The sequence below is a fragment of the Littorina saxatilis genome, linkage group LG16 (genome assembly GCF_037325665.1).
Source record: "Littorina saxatilis isolate snail1 linkage group LG16, US_GU_Lsax_2.0, whole genome shotgun sequence".
Classification (NCBI taxonomy): Eukaryota; Metazoa; Mollusca; class Gastropoda; order Littorinimorpha; family Littorinidae; genus Littorina; species Littorina saxatilis.
Window position 1 is genome coordinate 55,232,907 of NC_090260.1, and position 21,944 is coordinate 55,254,850.

The window sequence follows — 21,944 nt, forward strand, 5'->3', positions numbered from 1 at the left end:
TACTACGTTAACCTTATGTAGCTTGAATACACACATATATAGTACGACTATACGCCCGTCATCTCCATTACTACGTTACCCTTATGTAGCTTGAATACACACATATATAGTACGACTATACGCCCGTCATCTCCATTACTACGTTAACCTTATGCAGCTTGAATACACACATATATAGTGCGACTATACGCCCGTCATCTCCATTGCTACGTTACCCTTATGTAGCTTGAATACACACATATATAGTGCGACTATACGCCCGTCATCTCAGTTACTACGTTAACCTTATGTAGCTTAAATACACACATATATAGTACGACTATACGCCCGTCATCTCCATTACTACGTTAACCTTATGTAGCTTGAATACACACATTATATAGTACGATTATACGACCGTCATCTCCATTACTACGTTACGCTTATGTAGCTTGAATACACATATATTTAGTACGACCATACGCCCGTCATCTCCATTACTACGTTAACCTTATGTAGCTTGAATACACATATATTTAGTACGACTATACGCCCGTCATCTCCATTACTACGTTAACCATATGTAGCTTGAATACACATATATTTCAGGGATGTTGCTACAAATTCATACCTATAGGACAAATGTCCTGAGTTCTTCAGCATCAATAGGACATTTGACCGCTTTCAGAAAGTTTAATAGGACATTATGAATTTGCGCCAAACAGCTTATAACATTCCATGGAATTGTTCCAAAGTCATGCGCCCACACACACACGCACACACACACACACACACCCACGCGCGCGCGCTGTAGAACACACACATAATATAGTAAATACATCAACACAGTGTGCGTATAATGTTGTATTTGTTTAGTTCAAAGAAACCACAAAAAAGAAACCAACATGAACAACTTCAGAGCCGCTGGAGTTGTCTCCCGTATTCCTGTAGCATGCACTGATCTATTCTAAAAATAATCCACTATTTTTAGATCAGTGCGCTGCACCGAGACGGTTATAAATACCCAAACGGCGCATACAGCAAACGGTTCGGGAATTCCCGACAAAAGAAAAGATCCGAACGCGGCACTGGCAACTTCAGTGTCAGCTGAACACGAGAGCGTTCGGTCTTTTAGAAGATTTGTATCTTGAAATGAAAATTAACGAATATCGCGCTGTCCGAAGGAATGGAGTACATATCGGACAATGACCACGCTCGGGCTAAAACGATAGGACATCTGACCGACATGCGGCAATGTGAATCGGACATTTTGGGGATTTTCATCAATAAATGTCCGATGTCCGACGCCTAACGACATCCCTGTTATTTAGTACGACTATACGCCCGTCATCTCCGTTACTACGTACCTTATGTAGCTTGAACACACACACTGAGCACAACCAGTGAAGGATATTTTTTTCAAGTGTGTGGCTTTGATGTTAAACCGCAGTATTTTGCTCAGAAATCTATTTGCATGTGAAGATCGGTTTCTCTTCTGCTCATAAATGATTTCATTGCACTAGATCAGTATTTGGGAATGACGTCACAGGTGCCAGAACACACCTACCCTCAACAACGGCGTTGTTTTATGGTACAATTCACTTTGAACCGCCAAAACTGACCAATATTTCACGTTTTTTTTACATTAACGAAATTCTTTAAAGTCTTACCTCACTGGGCATGCCAATAATGTCTAAATCCGCCAAGCGGCCAGGGTGATCAAGCATGTTACAAAAAGGAACCACACTGTGCATGCCGATGTGGCATGCATTCACCTATTTTTTGTGTGAATACATTTTTGCTCTCAGATAGTCCTTTTACGGTGTAAAGGAAGAAAACCGTGCTTTTATCATGGCACCTTGTTGTGACCTGTTTGTTGTGGAGCGTTATCAACTACCTTTATGCGTGAGACTCACGTGCTCTTTTTCGTGTCCTGGTTTTGGTGTGAGCGCTGCAAAACTGCGTGGTAGGTTTTAGAATACGTGTGACTCACGTGTGTTTAGTTTTTAATATCAGCTAGTTCCTTCTTTTTGTAAAATAGACTGTTCCAAGTATGAGCATGCACGAAGTGCGTGATCAGTTACTGATTGGCTGTAAATAGTAGTCTCACCCAACCCTGTTTTAGGAATGTTGTTGGTTGGTCAATATGGTGACCTTCTACCTTTAAAATGAACTATTCCATGTTAGGTTTTTGTTTTCTATAAATATTACTGTTTGACTTCCTCTCATTAGTCGATCTGAGGGTTTTACGGAAGAGTTTGGATATTCGTTCTGTAAACGTATCAAAGTTAACAAGTGAACCAATGGAGTGTTTCTTGTGATGTTTTTAAAGTCAACGTAACGTGTTTGGATACAGTTTTATCTAAAGTTTGTGAATAGTCTTGTGCCCTTCGTTTGAGAGGCTACATGTTTTGGTACTCTGGACAACGCACACAGCGCATAAGGTAATTTTGTTGTTACTTGTTTGTGTTGTATTTTGGTCGCCATTTTGAGTTGGAACGTATTTATGCTAAGTTTCTTGAGTATTCTTAGTGTTTATTGTATTTAACGTAAGGAACGTAATCCTTTCTTAATGTCAAAGGATTAACCAACGAGTGTTTGGTATTGTAACTTTCTTGTGTTTGTCTGTCTTCGCCTGTTTTGTGTTTGTTATTTTTTCCCTTTTTTTGGGTTCTTGTGTTTGTATATGCATTTTTGATACCTTTGCCATGTCTTATAATTTCTTTTCTTTTCTCTATTTCTTTCTGTTTAGTCTTTTACCGCAATATGCAATACTGAATATCGCAATATGCAATACTGAATACCGCAATACGCAGTACTATTATCACATGTACTATGCAGAGTTAATAAACCAGTATTTTTGCGCGTTATCGCTTGTAACCGGTGTTTGTCATTTCGTGTGAACAATTAACTAGTTCCAGCCTCGCACACGAAGGCGCGCACACACACCTTTGAAAAACAGCAAGAAAACGGGGGTTTATAGGTGTTTTTGATGGGTAGCCGCAGCTGATCTGCAATAAAACATGAACTAGACCGGACAAGCTTCCATACATTTCACTACACAGAGAACAGAAATCACAATTGAACAAGACAACAGCAAAAAAGCAAAGAGTGTTGTTGTTGAAATGAGGAAAACAAAACTTGAAGACACAAACGTTGAATTAACCAGTTAACCACACCGATTGGAATAGATCATACGTCACCGTCTAATTATAGAACAGCGCAGTGAAGTGGATTTCATTCTATTTTCCTCTCAAAGTTCAAAGCCTATATCATTTGAGCCCGCAAAAGAATGTGTCTGAATGTTGGCACCAATGTAGCGGACCACTCGCGTGTTGAGCCTGTCAAGTTGCTTACATGTCACATTTGGCTCTGGGGAGTTACGGACGTTTATAACATTTTAACGGAAAACCGTTACGGAATTCTTTCTGACTGCGCTTGCTCGTCGGATGTGTACGATCAAAGAGATGGGTTTGTGTCATCATTCTGTGAATATAATAGAAGCTTGTCCTGTCTAGTTCATTTTTATTTTTTATTGCAGATCAGCTACGGCTACCAATCAAAAACACCTCGAAACTCCCGTTTTCTCGCTGTTTTTCAAAGGTGTGCTTGCTTTTTGTAACACGCTTGATCACCCTGACCGCTTGGCGGATTTAGACATTATTGGCATGCCCAGTGAGGTAAGACTTAAAAGAATGTCGCTAATGTAAAAACAATGAAATATCGGTCAGTTGTGGTGACCGTTTTGGCGGTTCAAAGTTAATCATACCATAACAAAACGCCAATCCAGTGCAATGAAATCATTTATGAGCAGAAGAGAAACCGATCTTCACATGCACAGATATTTATGAGCAAAATACTGCGGTTTAACATCGAAGCCACACACTAGAACCAATATGCTTACCTGTTTGTGCTCAGTGTATACAGTACGACTCTACGGCTTTTTCTACATCACGACGGGTATACCCATCATCCCGTGCTGGTGTACGATAAATCAACTCAAAAACTTATATATTCAACCCAAAAAGCCACACACAAAACGTTGGGAAGCTGTTGACAATGTGCTGGTCGCTTCTTATTGCCACTGGGCGAGTTATTCTATTCTGAAACAAAGTGAACAGACATCACACAACACACACAATCACAAAGCAAATCATGAAATGAAGCCTCACAGTTCCAGGTCGTGTGTATCTTTATTGTACAACTGTGTTCTCTCTGTCTCTCTCTCCATCTGGCCTTGAGCAGCAAAACACAGTTATGACGTCATTTATCATGACGCATTTTTCGTTTGATGTCATTCAAGTCTGGTATTTTGAGCAAATTTGTGTTTCAGGCAAAGTGAAGATAAATTTAACCACAGGGAATAAACCCTGACAGACACCACTGTACCTAGTGTGCGTTTTTTCCACCTGTAGGTAGTCACAGGTAAGTCACAGGTATCGGTCACAGGTGAGTCACAGGTAGCGGTCAGGGCGAGCGGTAGCGGAGGCTTTCCCCTGCATATGTCACCTTTCGGTAGTTGCAAGGTGTTTGGAAAGGTTCAGCATCGTCTGCACGTGTAAATTAGTACACAGGTAAATACCAGGTGATCGTCAGGTAGATTCGCAGGTGTTAGATGGTGTTGGTGGTTGTTTGGTATGGGGGCTGGTGGCGGGGGTGGTGGTGGGGGTGGTGGTGGTGGTGGCGGAGAGAGGTGAGAGAGGGAGTGCACGACACACGTGGTGGGGGTGGTGGTGGTGGTGGCGGAGAGAGGTGAGAGAGGGAGTGCACGACACACGGTGTATCAACGATAAGATTTAGGCTTGACCCAGATCACTTGCGCCGTGGAGCGCGACATGCAGTACAGGCGGCCACTATAGTCAGCACCAGCAACACCAGGCCCCCTGTCCAGGAACACCACCACCTTGCGTTCCAGCCCCCATACCGTCCTCTCACCCACAATGGTGACCGCGTCAGCAACAGCCAGTGGAGTCCAGCTGTTCTCCGCCACCCGTCTCACCGCCTCGCTGTCCCCGGGGTGCACGACACGGGTGGGGATCCCCAGCTGACGCAGGCCCCGGATGAAGGGGGCAGGTGAGCTACCGTCATCATCAGGTGTGTCAGGTCCACAGTTAATGAGAGGCCCCATGATGAACACGTCGTTGTAGCGCAGCCCGCCCTGCTCCCCTGGCCCGTTGTCATGGCGACCTGCAACATCACACACACCGTCACCACCCTCGTCGCTACATCGCCACTAGCAACAACAACATCATCGACACCACCATCACCAACAGCATCGACAACCACATCCACATCAAATAGAACCGTACACTGACTGACAAGAACGACATCAACCGCATCGCCATCACCGACAGCATTGACCTCTCCATACATCGTCGTCGCCAACAACAGCAACAACACCAGCGGCGACACAACCACCAACACAAAAGTACGAGAAGTCGATTTATTCTTTTTGCTTCTCAGGGAAGAACGCCAGACCCCAGATGTACGTCTTGTGCTATGACGTCATTTCACGATGACGACATTTCAAGGTGACGTCACCACCTTGACTTGCAACAGAGACAGTTCCATAATTCAACACAAATCATGTGACTTTACGGATGACAGAGAACGAAGTCAGAAAGAGATGGAGGAAGGAAGAATGAGTAAAGCAAGAAAGAAGGAAAGTATTAACAGTATGAAAGAACGAGAGTAGGACAGACAGAGTGAAGACAGAGTATAGAAGTATAGAAAGAGACAAAGAAAGGCAATACACTGAGAGGAAGAGAGAGACGCCGACTGACCGAGGTGCAGGGTGTGAAGCAGGCGAGCCACACGTCGACCACACTCCTCGCACCGCCAGGGGAAATCATAACCTTCACCCTGGTGCCCCTCCCTGTCCCCACTGTAGCCCTTCTTGTAATGCGTGATGGTGATGACTGGCGGCCCGTCACAGGGGGGCGCCACCCAGCTGAAAAAGTACCACACGATGTACTATAGTATACTATAGTAAACTATAGTAAATGTACCCTGTACTATAGTAAACTATAGTAAATGTACCATGTACTCTAGTACATATTGTAGTACACGGTACTTTGTACTATAGTACTGTGTAGTAAATGTACCCTGTACTATAGTACTTTGTGGTACAGTAGAGTACTTTGTACTTTGTACTATGGTACTTTTTAGTGAATGTACCATGTACTACAGTAGTACTATAGTACCTAGTACTTTGTACTATGGTACTTTTTATTGAATGTACCATGTACTACAGTAGTACTATAGTACCTAGTACTTTGTACTATGGTACTTTTTTGTGAATGTACCCTGTACTACAGTAGTACTATAGTATGAAGTACTTTGTACTATGGTACACTGTGGTACTTTGTACTATGGTACTTTGTACTATAGTACTACAGTACATAGTACTGCGGTACAGTATAGTAGTAATAGTATACATGCATTTTGTGTTTTTATTTTTATTGTTTTATTAATATAACTTATCAGCTAAGCATAACAATTTTGTTGTTGAAATTAAGTTGATTAAAAAACATTGTTTTTAAAATTGTGTTTTATATCACCAGTTGTGCATGTAAACGTGTTGTGTGTGTTTTTACAAGGTAGTCGTACATATAAGATTTATTATGTTTTGTGCGTGCGTGTGTGTGAATTAAGCCGTTTGTTGGAGATGACATGAGATATTTTCAAACTTGTTAACTGTGCATTTGCAAAATACACGTAGGAATACTTTGTGCTCACACACACACACACACCACACACACACACACACACACACACACACACACACACACACACACACACATACACACACACACGCTCGCACGTGCACACACACAAACACGTGGGTACGCACATATTCACTTAGGAGAAAGGACTTTTGTAACGTCAGATTTACATAAGTATAGTTAGTTTTTTGTAAACAGTTAGCATCAAATGTGAAATTAATATTTCATTAACGTTACCTTGGAACGCTTCTCACAAAAAAAGTTTTCAAAAGAGAATTTAACAATTGCTTTAAATTAAGTTAAAGGATAAGGATAAGATAAGGATAAGATTTTATATAGTCCTGTGAGGTTGCCCTCATGGAAATTCGGGCTGCTTTCTCCATGGGGAAAGCGAGCTGCCATACAGTATACGGCGCTACCCACACATTTGTTTTCCTGCATGCGTGTATTCATGTTTCCGAGCCCTGAGACTTTCGCTGTGAACTTGGGTTCTTTATCGTGTGCATGCGGCCACCGAGGAGAGTCTGCACGATGTTGACTCTGGGAAATAAATCCCTCGCCGAAAGTGGGGATCGAACCCACGCCGATTGCGACAACTGGTTTTGAAGACAGCGCCGCTACCGACTGAGCTATTTCCCGCCCGCCCGAAACGCTAAGTAAAATGGTCTGCAGTGAAATTTTGAAACAATACCTTTTTTATGTTAAATTTAACATTTGCCAAAATAATTCTTCATGTAGGATCAAGTGCAAAGTTCTTGGTTTGACCTGAAGTTGACTGAATTTTGCTGTGTGTACAATATTGTTTCGTTTTAAATAATTTGAGAGAGAGAGAGAGAGAGAGAGAGAGAGAGAGAGAGAGAGAGAGAGAGAGAGAGAGAGACAGACAGACATAGAGAGACAGACAGAGAGAGACAGAGACAGAGAGAGGGTTGTGGCATACAAGCATTACAAACAAGTGTTTTTTTCACCCATGCAGAGAGGCACCCCTATTCTAATCACATATACACGGACATTCACACACACACACACACACACACACACACACACACACACACACACACACACACACACATATACACACACACACACACACACAATATGAGATTTTTAAAAAAAGTTATGGAATATGTACACATCGAATGCTTAACAGAGAGTGAGAGAGAGAGAGAGAGAGAGAGAGAGAGAGAGAGAGAGAGAGAGAGAGAGAGAGAGAGAGAGAGAGAGAGAGAGAGAGAGAGAGAGAGAGAGAGAGAGAGAGAGAGAGAGAGCTCATAATTAAATTTATTACGTCAGGATAAAGGTTTTAGCTAGCTTAGCCTAATCTTCCAACCTGTCCTTGCAGGCCTGGAATACCGGGGGGGGGGGGGGTGGGGTTATGGGGGATGCGCAACCCCACCCCCCTCCTAGCCTAAACATGTACCTCACTTATTTAAAACATTTTTTATTATTGTTTATTTTATGCCGTTTCATGCAAGGAGCGACCATATCTCAGAATATGACCTACCCATCAGCTTCAGGGGGCTTTGCCCCCTGACCCCCACAAGGGGCTCTGCCCCTTGACCACGCCAGAGGGAACATCCCCCTAGACCACCACTGGCAACCCCCCCCTCTCCTCTTAGCCTAGTCCGGCCCTGCCTTGGAACATATACAGATAATAATTGTAAACGTAAGCAAAAGACTGCACACACACACACGCGCGCACGCACGCACACGCACATGCCGCACTCACGCCCACACGCATGCACACACACAAACCGCTGACATTCGCTTACACACACACACACACACACACACACACACCCATACACACACCCATATACCCCCACATCCCCTCCACACACACATATCCCCCATACACACACATACATACTGCGTAAACTCACACACCGTGACACACACACACACACACACACACACACACACACAGACACACACACACACACACACACACACACTTGTGTGCGTTGCATATCTATGCACATGCTAAAATGAACAGAGCAGTACCCGTAAAAGGAACAGTAACTCATAAAAGTAAATAACTAGTAAAAACATTTAAAAGTACTGAACTTGTCAAATCCGGGTGCACGGCCCCTGGAGAATTTAGTCACGTCATACCTCAGGCAGCTATATATCCGTTAGAAGAACTACCAAGTTTCATTGACTTGCACCCAAAGAGTCAAGAACTGCGATTTTTTTACGAATTAATTTCGTACTCGGACCCGGCTGGTCTTGACCTATTTTTGGATCTAAATTTAGATCAGGTAGATCACCACATCATGCACAAAAGGACACGTCACTAGCAAACTATGTCAGACATCATCATGAGTTTGTGTAAAACAAAATGGAGGCCGAAATCACTCAGTTGAATCGAACTCCGACCAAACACCACGTAATAACTAGGTTAATTTATGGACTCGCGTGAACAAGAAACTGTCGAGCTTCACAGATGTGGTCGTTGGGTAGTTTTGGGTTTGTTTTACTACCATAGGAGGATTTTTGAACTGTAAATGCACTCAGCTGCAACAAAAACGCAAAACGAAGGTTGAGTATATATACATAAAATATTGGACTAGCAAAGTCATCAAACACAAGACCAAACAAAAACAAAAACAAACTGAGCCGGCTACTTTCGATACGAATAAAGGGTTCGCACGAGAGTTATGTCCCTTAAAAATCGAAGAGGAGACCACTCCGAAGTAAATCAAGGGAGAGCACTAGTAACTGATTTTCAACGAGCGAACTCACAAGAAAGAGCACGGGAGATTGCCAAAAGCGGTCTACAACATCACGAAAGGAACCCACCAAGAGAGTTTAACCATAATTCAGAGAGCAGAAGACGGATCTGGACTGAGAAGTAAGCCTTCAAGAGTTTTCCACGTAATCGTATCTAGATTCGCTCAGGAGTTATCGAATGATTTGCAAAGTTCTGTAACTGCCAAGTCATCGACTATCGAGTGTATACTTTACAGCTGCCACAACTCTTTTTCACTATCACTGTCACTAGTATCCGACTATTTTTGAGATTATGCAAAGTTTGTACCATTGTGAGAATCTGAATCTGATACAATTACAGTGACCATTGGGCCGTCTGGTTGTTGTTTTTCTCTTTGAGTTTGAGTTTGAGTTTGATGTTTTTACTTTGAGTTTTAGATCTACTTGTTGGTTGATTCTATCTGGATCTGGCTGCCCCACATGGTGGTGTTCGTGGGGAGTACGTGACAGAAGCGGACTATTTCGTTAACTGTTTACAACTTATACATTCCCATTTTGAAAACATGTATCTAGGCCTGCCTACATGACTTTTTCAGATTAAAAATCTGTCGGCAATGTGAAAAAGAGGTTGAACTGGTAACAGGAACAGTGAGCTGGTTCAAGTGGTTGATCAACTTGATGGCATGGCTGTACCAAGTCATTCAATTGGAACGGAACCGACAAAAACACCAATGTTTCCATTCTTCTTTGTGCTGAAAGTTTACACTGACAGGGACAACAAGTAAGTGACATTTTAAACTCTTGTCTTAAATTACCTGTACCACTTGTATAACACACACACACACACACACACACACACACACACACACACACACACACACACACGCACACACACACATACATACACACATACACACGCACACACACACACACACATATTCAAACATCAAGTTTTTCTGTTCACTTTCAGTGATGGACGGCCTATCTGGTGGCCTGTAATTATTCCAGTGTCTTGGGGGCACAAGAGGCAAAACTGTTTGATGTTACTTTTTGTGTTTTTATTTCTGCATGCTTTATTTGGATTACTAGAAAACCTCTTTTTATTCCTTTGTGCAAATCTATTTGACCTGTATTCTTTTACTTTTAGTGAAAAACAAAACTGCCTGAGTTGGTGGGGGAGCTTCTGGACTCCATGTCAAAAAACAGTCGGCAGGGTGATGACAGATGGCTGTACCAATGAGTCATTCAGATAGAAAAGGAAGCAGACACCAAGGATTCCATTCTCTGTGCTGAAATTGTGAAAAGTTGTACTCTTTAACCAGTAAGTTAATTATTAACAACAAATTATAAAATTTAAAAACCCTGTTTTTTCTGACATTTCAAATTTAATGTAATTTGCAATACGGTACTAGCATAGCTGAATTTGGTATTTATGATCCACTGTTGTGTAATGTTTGCAACACACACACATACATTCAAATATGTCTGAATCAGTGATGGACATTTCTTGTTTGATTCACTGTCTTGGATCAAATTTTCAAACAAATTTTGCTTTTCTTGGGTGTGTGTTTGTTTTTGTTTAGCCCTTAATTGTGATGCACAGACACACACACACACACACACACACACACACACACACACACACACTTAAAGACACACTCCCTTTTAGGACCTTGCTTTTTTCATATTTTCTGTGAATAACCTTTGTGAATCATCAATCAACGGCCTTTTTAAGACACCCAGGGGTCCTTTTTAAGGCCTATTTTTCTCAGATATTTTGAGGTCTAACAAGGGGAGTTCCACTGTATGAGCAAGCCTTAGTTCTATGTTTAAGTATAACAATGGGTGAAGTGCATCTGACTTTATATTTGTCATATCATTTTAAAAGCCCCTAACAAGTTTTGTTGATCATCATTATAAAAATACAGTCATGAAATTTCTGGCTGAAAACTCAGTCCTCTCTTTGTTACAGATGCTGTGAAGCGACAGGGGGTGCTCCTTCGGCAGATAAGGACAACAACAAAGAGTTTTGTATCACTTTATGGAACTTGTTATATATCTTTCAGGGTCCTAAATGGAGGGTTTCACTGGAGCAGTGACTGTTGGACAACAAGTGCAGGGTGTGTTTGGACCTCCTGGATCAACATGTGTGCAGAACTGCTGAGGGCTTGAACTTCATGGGTGTGTGTAGGAAATTTCATATTAGATTTTGATATTAACATATTCCTGTGGTGCTATATAATTTAAATTATATGAGTAAATGAATATGTCTGTATGAATGTACGTATTTGCTGTGTCATTGTGGCATAGATATATAGACCTATAGCAATAACAAGACATACATGCTGTGAATATATGCTTTTATGCTCTTCTTGTACAAATCTGAATTAACTGAATTTTTTCTTAATGGCCAAGCACAGCCAGCTCTTTTCGACCTTTACATAGGGCCACAGTCAGAGATTGTAGAGTACACACAGACCATTCATACTTCTTTGCGCTAAGGTAGGACTGCAGGTTATGTTTTTATTACGGCTTTGTCAACATACTGTCATTTCTGTCCGGCTGACAGTGCTGCAAACATTCATTGAATTGGGTGGCCGAGTGGTAACGCACTTGCGCTCGGAATCGAGAGGTTGCGTGTTCGACCCTGGGTCAGGCCGCTATTTTCTCCCCCCTTTCCTAACCTAGGTGGTGGGTTCAAGTGCTAGTCTTTCGGATGAGACGAAAAACCGAGGTCCCTTCGTGTACACTACATTGGGGTGTGCACGTTAAAGATCCCACGATTGACAAAAGGGTCTTTCCTGGCAAAATTGTATAGGCGTAGATAAAAATGTCCACCAAAATACCCGTGTGACCTGGAATAATAGGCCGTGAAAGGTGGATGCAGCGCCTAAAGGCAGTCGATCTACTGGCCGATGTGAATGCGTGATATATTGTGTAAAAAAATTCCATCTCACACGGCATTAATAGGTAACATGCGCCTTGAGTCGCCTTGTGTGGTGAGATACGTGCGCGATATAAATCCTCGTAAATAAATAAATAAAAAATAAATAAATGTGTTCGTTATTGTTTGTGAACATCTTTTTTTAAAAGACCTGTAAAAAAGCCCCAGAACAGATTAGGCCAAAAAAAAATAGGTCTGTTTACGGTAACCCGACCGACCCTAGTTTTTTCGCGCGACCCTAGACTTTTTTTTGGCATTTGGGGGAGAAAAAAAAAAATCTAGTTTTTTGGGCCAAATAAGGTAAAAATATGGTTTTTTGGGAAAAAAAAAAAAAAAAAAACCCGACCTACCGACCCTATTTTTTTGGCCTATGTTACCGTAAACAGACCTTTTTTTTTTTTTTGCCTTATATAATACATGATAATATGTAATTGAATTTAAATTTTCTTTTCAAATCAGTGTCTTTTTACAAACTAGCCTTTGTTATTTTTATGAGTTTAAGTCAGATATCAACACATTCTGAATGCATAGTTCAGTCTTGAGTGGGAGAATGTTTGAGGCATAAATTGCTTTTGACAACAACAAAAGTTCCCGGTTAAATAGAGAAGCTCCCCCAAAATCATTTTATTACACATGCCTAAAGCCAGCATAGTGCAAGCAGATTTATTTGTGTATGTGCTTGTATGTATAAAGACAGATAATTTGTACAAGTGTTGGCTCTTCATTTTTAATTATTTTTTCAGGATCCTTGGGGGGTTCCACTGTATCTGTGACTTTTGGACAACATATCACGTTCTGGTGGTTTTTTGACCTAATGGATCAACATATGTGCAGACCTGCTGAGTGCTTGAGGTAAATTGGTGCATTTAGATATATTGTTTTGCCTACCTGAGAGATACCACCCATGTGTCATGATGTGATAAATGAACCATCTCTTCACAGGCGTGTCTATCATGTAAATGAGGTTGGTTCAAACAACATGTCTGACAGGGATTTCATTTTCCACTGCTTATGCAAAATCTCCGAGACAAACTTCATTCTCAAAACATTCGCGGGAAAATGGCAAGCCCAAAAGTGTTTTGAGAATGACTTTGCAATTGTGACTTTGTAATCATGAGCAGTGGAATATATAAGGTCCCTGCCAGACTAGCTTGCCATGACCTCAATGATATTCCCACATGTGGGTGTATGGTTTAGTTACCACATGGGTTATCTCTCCGGTACGTAGGAATTGAAAACAGAATACTTCATGGCTTGCTGTGTGGCACCAGATTTACACTTATTGCTTTTCAAATATTGAAATATTCACGACGGGCGCAGTGGCGTGGTGGTAAGACGTGGGCCTCATAATCGGGAGGTCGTGAGTTCGAATCCCGGTCGCTGCCGCCTGGTGGGTTAAGAGTGGAGATTTTTCCGATCTCCCAGGTCAACTTATGTGCAGGCCTGCTAGTGACTTAACCCCCTTCATGTGTACACGCAAGCACAAGACCAAGTGCGCACGGAAAAGATCCTGTAAACCATGTGGGAGTTCGGTGGGTTATAGAAACACAAAAATACCCAGCATGCCTCCCCCGAAATTGGCGTATGCTGCCTGAATGGCGGCCATACACGTAAAAATCCACCCATGAACAAAGAAACAGAAGAAGAAAAAATATTCACTTTTACTTGTGTAAACCCAGTAACACACAGTAGGCTATGTAGTGTTCTCTATTTGTATCATTGAAACGCTTCTGTCCCGTCAATCACACTTTAAATTGCCGTATATTTTGGATGACATATGCCACCCCTTTGGTATTCCACTGATAATAGTTTAATGTTTTAGCTAAATAGTTTCAGCTAATCGCTATGGAGTATGCAAACACTGGAATTATATGCGATGAAACACTCAAGCTGCTTTCTCTTGCTTATAGCTGAGAGCAGCACTGTAGCTCAGTGACTGTCGGGTGGAGGATCCAATTCTGCCTGTTTCCAACATAATGGATCAACATGAGTGCAGACCTGCTGAGCGCCTTATCTTCTTGGGTGTGTATAGATGTATATACATTAAAGGCACAGTAAGCCTCCCGTAAACCATCACAGAGCTCCCCGAGCGTCTACATACAGTACAAGCATACTTCCATTTAAACGCTCACCGAACGGGAACATCCTGGCTGCTTTCTGTCGAGCGTGAAAAATTTTCAAAGAATTTATTTTCGTGGACTTGGTCCTCTACAACAATGGCGCCTCGTTTTGGTGCTGGACGGCTGTTATGAATATTCAATACCGGAAATCACGCCCGAACAGTAAGCCTCCCGTAAACCATCACAGATACTGTCAGGCTTTTACACACAGTACAAACACCCTTCCATTTGAACGCTCACCAAACGGGAATATCCTAGGTGCCCTACGTAAAGAGCGAGCAATTTTTAAAGAATTAATTTTGCCGATTGAACTCAGGTCAAAAATGAGTTACTTCCCTTCGGGTCTCATTCTATCGATGTAAACTTGCCATAGCCGTGGCTGGATGATTATCAGAATGTTTTTGGACCTTGGTGCGTTTTTGCGCTGGACCTAACTTTTAAAATCTAAATAATAAATTGACAGCTTGTCACACAAACATTCTTTAATCATAAAAGAATTCTTTTTTCATCAAGACAAGATCAGTACAATTCGAAGTTGTGAAAGTTTGAAAAAAGAAAAGCCCGGAAGCAGGGTCACGCAAGGGTCGTAGCAGACGGCGGTTTATGCATATATCACCGTTCCTCTCAACAGTCAAAAACCATCGCTAGAGTTTTTGTGAACCACAGCCGTTTGTTTCGTGCATAAAAACGTGCTATTGTAGATAAGCTCACATGGAGTCGCATTCAAATGACTAACTGACGACTACATTGTGAAACAAGAGGCGAAGGCTTCAAGGCTCACGTAAGAAATCGACAAACAGTAACACAAACTCAATCTCTCCGTCACACACACACACACACACAGTAAGCATAGGTGACACTGTGCAAGAAAGCGAGACACTAGATCTAGATCTGTCTGTCTGCATGTAGCCTACTTACAGACACGACTGCCAACTAGTCTCGGCCCGCTCAAAATAACAATGACCGAGACATTCCTTCGCGTGACGTCTAACCCTCTTACGCCATAATGTGACGTCTTCAAATGACGAAATGTTAAAGTTTCTACCACAGACATACACACGCACGCATGCACATACGCACGCACGCACGCACAAAGTTACGATCGCATAGGCTACACTTCGTGAGCCAAAAAGGGAAACTTGATCACACGGGTTCACGATTGCTCAGGGGTAAGATAAACCACGCACAAATAAATTATTTGAACATTGTTCGCTCTTTATGGAGGGCACCTAGGATGTTCTCAATCGGTGAGTGTTTAAATGAAAGGGTGTTTGTACTGTAGTCTGTGTGTAAAAGCCTGACCGTATCTGTGATGGTTTACGGGAGGCTTACTGTGCCTTCAATTGTATTCATAAATTCACACACACACACACACACACACACACACACACACACACACACACACACACACACACACACACACACACACACACACACACACACACACACACACACACATACTGACAAAGACATTCATGCCTGCACACACGCAAGCACAAACATACACGCACCAGCACGTTTCAAACCCCCACCACCACCACCGTCTCAGTCGGAGCCTTTAGTCATCATAATACACACACAGACGGACACAACTTTTAAAAGTTAGATATATATGCACTAAAAGCCACGGCACTTTAAGGTAGGTTTCATTATCATTCTCTTAAAGTTTGGCCCTCTTTGCTTCAGTCTGCATGCTTTCTCATAGTCATACTGCTGTGTCATTGCAGGTTTCATTCCATGCTCTGGTGTGGGTGTCATAAGCAAGAGAGCCTCCTGTTCACTTCCAGCAGATGACTGCATGGTGAAGGACCGTGATACCACTTACAGACGTCAAAGCAGCTAGCTAGATGCCATCGGCGAACATAAATACAAGTTACAGAACAGGAAAGCAGATATCACTGGCAAAGGGAACCGGACAGCAGCTACAATAAACTTAATCAGATGCCTGTAGCAAATAATCTGGACACCAATCACAAATCAAACAGATGTGGAGGACAGAGAACATTTCATGTGATTATTGCCACATATATAACCCTGTTTTGAAAAAAAGGGACATAACGCCACACTATATACTTTCTGGTTGCATGCTGAAAACTCTCCATTGGACATTTAGTGAGTTTTGACTCACCAGGTCAGGAGAATGTCACTGATGTGGAGCATAATTAGGCTGACTTACAATGGGTAGACAGAATTGAACATTGTTGTTTTCTTGGATGGTTTTCGGGATAGACTTTACAAAGTTAACATACTGCTATGGTTTAATCAATTTCAAACATGACCATATTTGGCATTTTTTCAAAACCACATTTTTGACAAATATCAAGGATGTGTTGCGAAAGCATGTGTTTTTATTTTTCTGAAATGTTTTGAAAGCTAGATTTTTGATACTTTACAGGCTATTGAAGTTGGATGACCTGTAAAATTGACCCTCATAAACTTTTAAGTTCACAGAAAATAATAATAATAACAGAGAAATGGTATTATTTTGAATGTGTTTGAAGCAAGATCGTTGTAACTCAATAACCCCCCGCGGGTTAGGGGGAAGAATCTACCCGATGCTCCCCAGCATGTCGTAAGAGGCGACTAACGGATTCTGTTTCTCCTTTTACCCTTGTTAAGTGTTTCTTGTATAGAATATAATCAATTTTTGTAAAGATTTTAGTCAAGCAGTATGTAAGAAATGTTAAGTCCTTTGTACTGGAAACTTGCATTCTCCCAGTAAGGTCATATATTGTACTACGTTGCAAGCCCCTGAAGCAAATTTTTGATTAGTGCTTTTGTGAACAAGGAACAATTGACAAGTGGCTCTATCCCATCTCCCCCTTTTCCCCATCGCGATATAACCTTGAATGGTTGAAAACGACGTTAAACAACAAATAAAGAAAGAAAGTAACTCAATAACTTTATCTGTGTAAGGTCACACACATACAGGGTTAGATGACATCAAGTCAGCTTGATAGTTTGCATTATTCAAGTTCAGATTGGGGTAGAGTTCTGGTCAATAATAGGGACAATCATTGTCTCCTTTGATTGTTCAGAGTTTTCATGTACTGATGTAGGCATGGTCACTTTCAAAGCTAATCATAGAAATTTAACTTGGCTGTAGGGGAGATAATTTTGAGAAAATATGTGTTGTGCTAAAGATTAATTCCCACAAAGAAGAGTGCTATAATAAATCTGTTTTGTGCATTTTATTGTTAGTTGTTCTGGTTAACAGGGTTATAAAAAATTGCATTAAAACTGTTTCTGCATTGGGACATTTACCAAAAATCAACTGCTTGGTTACTCACTGTGCAAGATGGACACCTTATTTAAAATTATTATTTAATTGGGTCTTTTACATGTTAGTGGATATTTTAAAATGTTCTTACATAAGTTTGACTATTAATGCTCTGCCGAAAAATGAAAATAAAATTTAAAACATATGATGAACCTAATTTACTTTCCTACCAAATGTGACAGATTGACTGCAGCGAGTGGCCTGATCGTGCACACACACATTCAATTCACACAACACAATTGATTCAGCAAAAATTGGGGCCACATTTACATCCAGTGTAATTTTTAAGGCTATGGTACTTTTTTTAAGAAAGTACTGCAGTATACTATAGTAAACTACAGTAAAAGTACTATAGTACAAAATCTACAGCAACAAAAGTACCACACTGTACTATAGTAAACTATAGTAAAAGTACTATAGTACAAATGTACCGCGGCCAATGTACTACGCTGTACTACACTTTACTCTAGTAAACTATAGTACATGTACTCTAGTAAACTATAGTTTACTATAGTATACTATAGTATACTATAGTACATTTTTGCAAAAAAGTGACCAAAATACTATAGTACATTTAAACTGTACTATAGTTTACTATAGTATACTATAGTACATGTACCACAATGTACTATAGTACACACTAATGTATTATACTATAGTACTTTTTGTACTATAGTTTACTATAGTACTAGTACTATAGTAAACTATGGTACACCATAGTACAATTCAATGTACTATAGTACTTGTACTATAGTAAACTATAGTATACCATAGTACAATTCAATGTACCATAGTACTTTTACTATAGTAAACTATAGTAAACTATAGTACAAGTACTATGGTATACTATAGTACATAGTGTAGTACTTTTTTACTTGGGCACGGGGGGCTTGGTGTAGCGGGGGACACGTCCATCCTTCATGTGTTCGGCCTGCTCCACTTCCCTGACGACACAGGGCGGACAGCGCAGGGGGGCCGTGATCTCCCTCACGTAGCGCGTCATGTCGTCAGGTATCTCAAGCCCCACCCCCGCGGCCCACAGCTTGACGGTACACCCTCTACCTTTCAGCTCACTGTACATGTGTGAGATGATGTGGCTGTAACACAACACACAGGTGGTTTAAAGGTATGTATGAAGGTACAGGTGTGAGATGATGTGGTTGTTACACAACACACAGGTGTTTTAACGGTATGCAGGTAGGTACAGGTGTGTAACTCAGGTGTATCATAGACTCAGACATACCAGTAACTGGTCCATACACATCCAATGAATTCTCACACACATTCCAAACGAGTTTTGTCTTTCACAAAAAAACACGTAATGCAATTACGTCATTTGTGTATAAAGAAAAAAAGATCGTGGCGTCTTTTTATTGAACATTCCTGCCGGCAATATGGGCGGTTTGGTGTCAACGTCATGTTGTGTGTACAGGTCGAGTTGTGTGTTGTGTGTACATGTCGTACATGGCATGTTGTGTGTACAGGTCGAGTTGTGTGTTGTGTGTTCTGTGCACAAGTCGTGCTGTGTGTTCTGTGTACATGGCATGTTGTGTGTACAGGTCGTGTTGTGTGTTGTGTGTACTTGTGTTGTGTGTGCATGTCGTGTTGTGTGTTCCGTGTACATGGCATGTTGTGTGTACATGTCATGTTGTGTGTTCTGTGCACAAGTCGTGTTGTATGCTCTGTATACAGGTCGTGTTGTGTACAGCGTCCTACTTACCCGTTCGCTTCATCGGCTATGATGTGGACCTTCCTGTCTTCACTGCGTGCAGCGTCATCACACCACGCCGCCACTGCCAGCCGGCCTTCCTCTGTCCAGTCCTTGGTGTACTTGTCCCGCCAAGGCGCCATGTTGACGTGTTGCACGGTGAAGTCTGGCCGCGCCACAGTGTCGCCTTGCCTTGCCCTGGCCACAGTCTCCCTCAGCTGATGGGACACCAGGTAGGCAGCAGCCTGGCCGTCTTCCTCTGTCTGTATGTTGAACACTCTGTCACACCCGTCACGTGACCAGGACACACTTCGCAGCAACAATAAAATCGTCTTGGCTGTTCCCGGACCTCCGTGCAAGATCCTGACATCGCCGTCGTCGTCAGGCGTGTCTTCCAGCAGCTCCACCTGGCGGGGAAACAAGGCGATCCTTGTCAGGTCCCTACCGTGCTCCTCCCCCACGGCCCCCAGCCACATCTCTACCGTCGTCAGCGGCACGGCGAACCTGCCAGCACACACCAAACCTTCAGGTGCTTGTTTAAGAGGGATGGGGAGGGGAGAGGTGGGTGGTGTGGGGGGGAAGATGAAAGTTCCAGTTAAAATTCAAAGTCGCGGGATTTTGAACAAAAAAGAAGAGAAATCAAGCCAAGGTGAAAAGAGGGGAGGTGGGAGGGGGGAAGTGAGCGAAAGTGGGGGGGGGGGGGGGGGTAGGCTAGGAGAGAGGAGAAAGAGAGAGAGGGCGTATGCTGACCGAACTGACACAAGTGATGATACCTGTCTGCTGCCTCAGTGCTGCCTGCAAGTTGGGGACACAGCGCTCCGCGTTTAACTCAAGTAGCTGTTAATTGGACAGTAGCAATATGGTTGCGTGTTTGTGTAACATGCGTGTGTGTGTGTGCATGTATGTGTGTGTGGTTCGGTGTGTATGTGTGTGCGTGTGTGTGTGTGGTTGGGTGTGTGTGTGTGTGTGGGTGGGTGTGGTTTAGTGGGTACCGGGTGTGTGTGTGGTTTGGTGGGCGTGTGTGTGGGTGTGTGTGTGTGGTTTGGTGTGTGTGCGTGCGTGTGTGTGGTTTGGTGGACGTGTGTGTGTGTGTGTGTGTGTGTGTGTGTGTGTGTGTGTGTGTGTGTGTGTGTGTGTGTGTGCAGTTTTTGACATAGCGACAAGACGGCAACTCACCTAGCGACCAGCGCCTTGTAGACCTCTTCCGCCACCCTGGCTGTGTCGCCCTGTGTGTCGTGCTTGAGGCAGGCTGTCCACCACTCCTTCAGTCGCTGCTCGTCCGCCATGTCGTCCTTGGTGAGACACAACCTGGTGACGTCATGCCCTGGCTGCACTCCCACACACCGCTCTAACCGCTCCCTGACCTGGTATACACATCACACAGTGCTGACTTAGCGTGAGTCATACAACACTCCCACACACCGCTCTAACCGCTCCCTGACCTGGTACACACATCACACAGTGCTGACTTAGTGTGAGTCATACAACACTCTCACACACCGCTCTAACCGCTCCCTGACCTGGTACACACATCACACAGTGCTGACTTAGCGTGAGTCATACAACACTCCCACACACCGCTCTAACCGCTCCCTGACCTGGTACACACACCACACAGTGCTGACTTAGTGTGTGTCATACAACACTCCCACACACCGCTCTAACCGCTCCCTGACCTGGTACACACATCACACCGTGCTGACTTAGTGTGAGTCATACAACACTCCCACACACCGCTCTAACCGCTCCCTGACCTGGTACACACATCACACCGTGCTGACTTAGTGTGAGTCATACAACACTCCCACACACCGCTCTAACCGCTCCCTGACCTGGTACACACATCACACCGTGCTGACTTAGTGTGAGTCATACAACACTCCCACACACCGCTCTAACCGCTCCCTGACCTGGTACACACATCACACCGTGCTGACTTAGTGTGAGTCATACAACACTCCCACACACCGCTCTAACCGCTCCCTGACCAGGTACACACATCACACCGTGCTGACTTAGTGTGAGTCATACAACACTCCCACACACCGCTCTAACCGCTCCCTGACCAGGTACACACATCACACCGTGCTGACTTAGTGTGAGTCATACAACACTCCCACACACCGTTCTAACCGCTCCCTGACCTGGTACACACATCACATAGTGCTGACTTAGTGTGAGTCATACAACACTCCCACACACCGCTCTAACCGCTCCCTGACCTGGTACACACATCAAATAGTGCTGACTTAGAGTGAGTCATAAAACATTCCCACACACCGCTCTAACCGCTCCCTGGCCTGGTACACACATCACACCGTGCTGACTTAGTGTGAGTCATACAACACTCCTACACACCGCTCTAACCGCTCCCTGACCTGGTACACACATCACACCGTGCTGACTTAGTGTGAGTCATACAACACTCCCACACACCGCTCTAACCGCTCCCTGACCTGGTACACACATCACACAG

At 42.9% G+C, this 21,944-nt stretch overlaps 1 protein-coding gene and 1 long non-coding RNA gene across 2 annotated transcripts in view; one reads left to right on the forward strand and one right to left on the reverse strand.

Annotated features, from left to right (window-relative positions):
• Positions 1-10,060: 10,060 nt before the first annotated feature.
• On the forward strand, positions 10,061-17,905 carry LOC138951274 (uncharacterized). Its single transcript, XR_011451092.1, has 6 exons — positions 10,061-10,197; positions 10,564-10,737; positions 11,483-11,597; positions 13,104-13,212; positions 14,271-14,382; positions 16,208-17,905. It is a non-coding gene; the product is annotated as an uncharacterized lncRNA (long non-coding RNA).
• A 726-nt stretch (positions 17,906-18,631) lies between these two features.
• Positions 18,632-21,944, reverse strand: part of LOC138950077 (uncharacterized) — a 239,617-nt gene continuing 236,304 nt past the window's right edge. The window contains exons 3-5 of the mRNA XM_070321855.1: positions 20,645-20,832; positions 19,481-19,972; positions 18,632-18,857 (exon numbers count right to left, since the gene is read on the reverse strand). Coding sequence (XP_070177956.1) covers positions 18,632-18,857; positions 19,481-19,972; positions 20,645-20,832 — 906 coding nt within the window. The remainder of the gene's footprint in view (positions 18,858-19,480; positions 19,973-20,644; positions 20,833-21,944) is intronic.